At 38.5% G+C, this 4,080-nt stretch overlaps 1 protein-coding gene across 1 annotated transcript; it reads left to right on the top strand.

Moving 5' to 3' along the window:
• The first annotated feature begins 2,828 nt into the window (after positions 1-2,828).
• LOC101301669 (photosystem I reaction center subunit II, chloroplastic-like) lies at positions 2,829-3,846 on the top strand. The gene has a single exon (XM_004296848.1). The coding sequence runs from the start codon at positions 3,003-3,005 to the stop codon at positions 3,618-3,620; it is 618 nt and encodes a 205-aa protein (XP_004296896.1). The 5' UTR covers positions 2,829-3,002; the 3' UTR covers positions 3,621-3,846.
• Positions 3,847-4,080: the final 234 nt, after the last annotated feature.

The following is a 4,080-nucleotide window of genomic DNA, read 5'->3' as shown; positions in this document are numbered from 1 at the left end:
CTGGGCTCTTCGTTTTAAAAAAATGCCTAGTTTGCAGGATTGCATAGTTGAGGTTGGGCGTACATAGGGATGAGGCATAGTCATCATATAGCTTCCGCTTGTTAATTTATTATGTTTTCTTTTTTCCTGTTATAGTTGCTCTGAACCTATAAATGGTTGGATATGTGATTTGTTTAGATTAGTAAATAATTTGGGTGGTGTTGTGATTTGGGGAGCACGGAGGCTCCAGGAGTTTAAGGTTGGATTTAAATTTTCAGAAATGTTTGCAGGTATTATTAGGAAGGGTTGTCCATTTTCAAGGGAGGTTATGCCGATTTTTCGGTAAATTTTCCTTGGAGGTGGTCCCCGCACGACTTACTCTGGGTTTCAGGGTGAAATTTGGGGTGGATCGTGTCACTTTTGGTTTGACTTTGGTTGGGTTTAGTCATCCATCCTCTAACGAGGTTTTAAGGTTTTGGCAAGTTTGGTGTACGTTGAGTGTGTATGTCATGGTTTTGGTGTCATAGATGGGGTTGTTTATTTCTTGTCAGCATAGACTTTTATGTTCCAAGAGACGAATTGTTTGGCCACGTGAAAATTTTCAGATTTTTTTGCATATTGCCCTAAAATGAGTAAAATCCTTGGCTCTGATATTGCTAGCTTCGGGTGCTTAGATCTCAAATTGTGTGATAAAGCTATATATCACACAATAACGTCATAAAATATATAAAGCATGGCATTCCAAAAACGTCATGGAAACATATATCATGACGGTCAGAAAGCATTATAAAATAAGAGATGTGAAATCCACAGTCCTTAAATTATAATCCACACTCATTTTTTTCCTTTTCAATTAACACTCTCATGAAAAGACAAAATTTAAGTTACTAAAAAAAGAAATATTGAGTGTGGATTACAATTTAAAGAGTGTAGATTTTACGTCTCTAAAAGAAAGCCCATATTCTTATTTATGACAATTGCTTTCCAAAACGTCATAAAAAGAACATATAATGATATTTTCGGCCAAACATTATAAAATTACTGTTATTAAAGACCATATATATAGTTGTGCAAGGAGTTTGACATCTTTGAGGATGCATTTGATCTCAAGTACTTATTGAATTATCATAGGAGGGCTCTTGGTCAAAAGAAGTTCTATTGTATCTAGAAATTACTCAAAATGAACAAACACATACACAATAGAGAAATTATCATTTATCAAAGCTCATTTTATTTATTTTTTAGACCAAGATGTAGTACTCTATATTAATTACATATTTGATCTTTATTAATTAGGTCAGTCACCTAGATGTGGTACTTTGTATTATATAGTTTAATAGTGGAGAATATTCCACGCACCAAGGTGCACTTGCACCATTAATGTGCAAGTCCTCAAATCACCGTATGCGAAGATCGAATGAAGATTAGAGACCCTAAATTCCTTCCTTTCAATTTCATTTTTGATCTGATCAAATTAAACGCTCATAATAAGAGTACATCTTATTCGACCTTAGGTCCTCACCTTCTTTGTTGGAAACACTTAGGACTATTTTTTGGGTTTATTTTATTAACGGTATTAAAATACATGCATAATAATGCGACGTGAATGACCGGATCAAAATATTGCACATTAGTTGCTCGGTTCACTTGCACCTTGTTGTTGCGTAGAAGAATTTTCTATATTTAGTTGAAGAGCTTATGATCATCCTTGGAGTATCTCTTATCGCAAGCATCCACATAGCGGCCGCTAATGTACTGCTGAGTATCTGCAATGCCACATAAATTATTTGTTATTGCCACAAAACCTGACTACAAATATGAATATTATGATAATTAATGTAGAGAGAGAAATATCGAATAAAAAGTACCGTAAACTGATGATTTGGTGGCGGGGTTGGATTAGATCAATAGAGGCGGCGCAGCCGTGAGTGCAAGACTGGAAACTTGCAGGCTGCCATGCAAACTCCAAAACATGCTGCATATACCGCAGGTTCTTCTATTGTCGAAAGGCAGGCAAGAGCGCATCTTTTGGCGCACGTTTTAGTATTTGTATTGGGAACATCTTCATATGGCTTATCGGCTTCCGTTGGAACATTGCTAGCAACGGGAGATAATGCTGCTACTGTAAGCACAAGAATGCACACTGATATCACTCTCAACACGTTGCTAGCGTCCATAACTAAGCTCCTATCCCTTTTGTAGTTTGATTTGCGTTTCCTTAATCCTTTGGTGAATGAAGAAGAAATATCATCAAGCCACAATATATATGGTGATTCGTTAGCTATAGATGGACATATTTCCATTTTCGCATGGAAATCAGGAAATGTATGTGCATATCAATTTTAGGTAATTGCTTAATATCATTGATCTGGAATGTATGTGCATATCTTCTCAAAAAAAGAAAGAAGAAGGAATGTATGTGCATATTAATTTTTCAGGCATAATTTTTATTTTAGGAATGGGATATCATTGCATCTTTCTCAAATGCAAATTAAGAGATAGAGAATGGGATATTAGATTTTATTCCATACTTTTATATATGCTGACCTTTTTTTTTTGACCATCCATCGACAAGCATGAACCTCCCTGAGAAATTTTGTAAAACGATTTATTGTTTTCTATAAGGTCTATAAGGTTCAATCATGCTAGAGAAAGCTAGATTTTGGTAGTAATGTTGACTATGATAATCGGTTCATATCCTATAGTAACACAAGACGTTTTAATTGTTGAAAAAAAAAATTCACAGTTTATTAGCTTCTCCAGAAGACATTTCAAGTTGACCATAAATAAGATTTGCAAACAAGAAACAATACACCAACGTGAGGTAGAAGTAACACAACGTATCAGAATCCCCTGTCCTCATTGGTCTAGCCATATCTCCTTATCCAATCCCAAATCTTCACCACCCACATCAAATCCTTCAAACTCTCCCACAATAGCCTTCCCCATATCCATAACCTAAAAAACAAGTTTGTACCACACCACAACCCTCAGTCTCTTCTCTCTCCCCCCTGCCCTAAGTCATGGCCATGGCAACTCAAGCCACCCTCTTCACCCCAACTGCCTCAGCCCCATGGAAACAGTCAGTCACCTCCACCTTCATGGCCCCCAAGTCACTGACCCTCTCCACTGTGGCATCAAGACCCATGAGGATCTCAGCTGCTGAAGAGAAAACCGTGGCGCCCACAAAGGAGGCCGAAGCTCCAGTTGGCTTCACCCCACCGGAACTGGACCCAACAACCCCATCCCCAATCTTCGGCGGCAGCACCGGTGGGCTTCTCCGCAAGGCACAGGAAGAAGAGTTCTACGTGATCACATGGGAATCTCCCAAGGAGCAAATCTTTGAGATGCCTACTGGTGGTGCAGCCATCATGAGAGAAGGACCTAACTTGTTGAAGCTGGCCAGGAAAGAGCAGTGTTTGGCTCTTGGGACAAGACTGAGGTCCAAGTACAAGATCAAGTACCAGTTTTACAGGGTCTTCCCTAATGGTGAGGTTCAGTATTTGCACCCAAAAGATGGTGTGTACCCTGAGAAGGTGAACCCTGGGCGCCAAGGAGTGGGGCAGAACTTCAGGTCCATTGGGAAGAATGTGAGCCCAATTGAGGTCAAGTTCACCGGGAAGCAAGTGTATGACATATGATTGTGATCACCAGTTCGTTCAATTTGGTGTAATTTGTAATGTACTTGTGACTACTTGTGAGTATAATCAATTTGTGTTTCTTGTAATCTTCTTATGGGATTTATCTAAGATGCAACACCAGAAATTCAGAAACATGATTTGGGTATTGTCATTTGCCATATATAGATTCAATCAAATTTACATGACTCGGGCATCGACTATCAAGCATGTAAATGTTCAGAATACTGTAGTAGACAACAAGCACTAAATCGATAGATCAATGGCTTTGAAACATTCATTTATAATAAGATTAACTAATTTTGGTGAAATCTTCATACGAAAATAATGTGTTCGGCATTGCCCATCCAAAAGCCCAGCAGGCCAAGCCTGATTTTTTTGGAAAGCCTGACCAGACCCTAAAATTTGAAAAGGTTGGTCGAGCCAAGCCCTTCTTAAACCGAGCCCAATGGTTTTTGGCAGT

The sequence above is a fragment of the Fragaria vesca genome, linkage group LG4 (assembly GCF_000184155.1).
Source record: "Fragaria vesca subsp. vesca linkage group LG4, FraVesHawaii_1.0, whole genome shotgun sequence".
Classification (NCBI taxonomy): domain Eukaryota; kingdom Viridiplantae; phylum Streptophyta; class Magnoliopsida; order Rosales; family Rosaceae; genus Fragaria; species Fragaria vesca.
Note: the sequence above shows the minus strand (reverse complement) of the source record. Positions and strands in the feature narration are given on the sequence as shown.

Excerpts from the sequence above, each read along its gene's own strand:
- LOC101301669 (XM_004296848.1), top strand. The coding sequence starts at position 3,003 with ATGGCCATGGCAACTCAAGCCACCCTCTTCACCCCAACTGCCTCAGCC.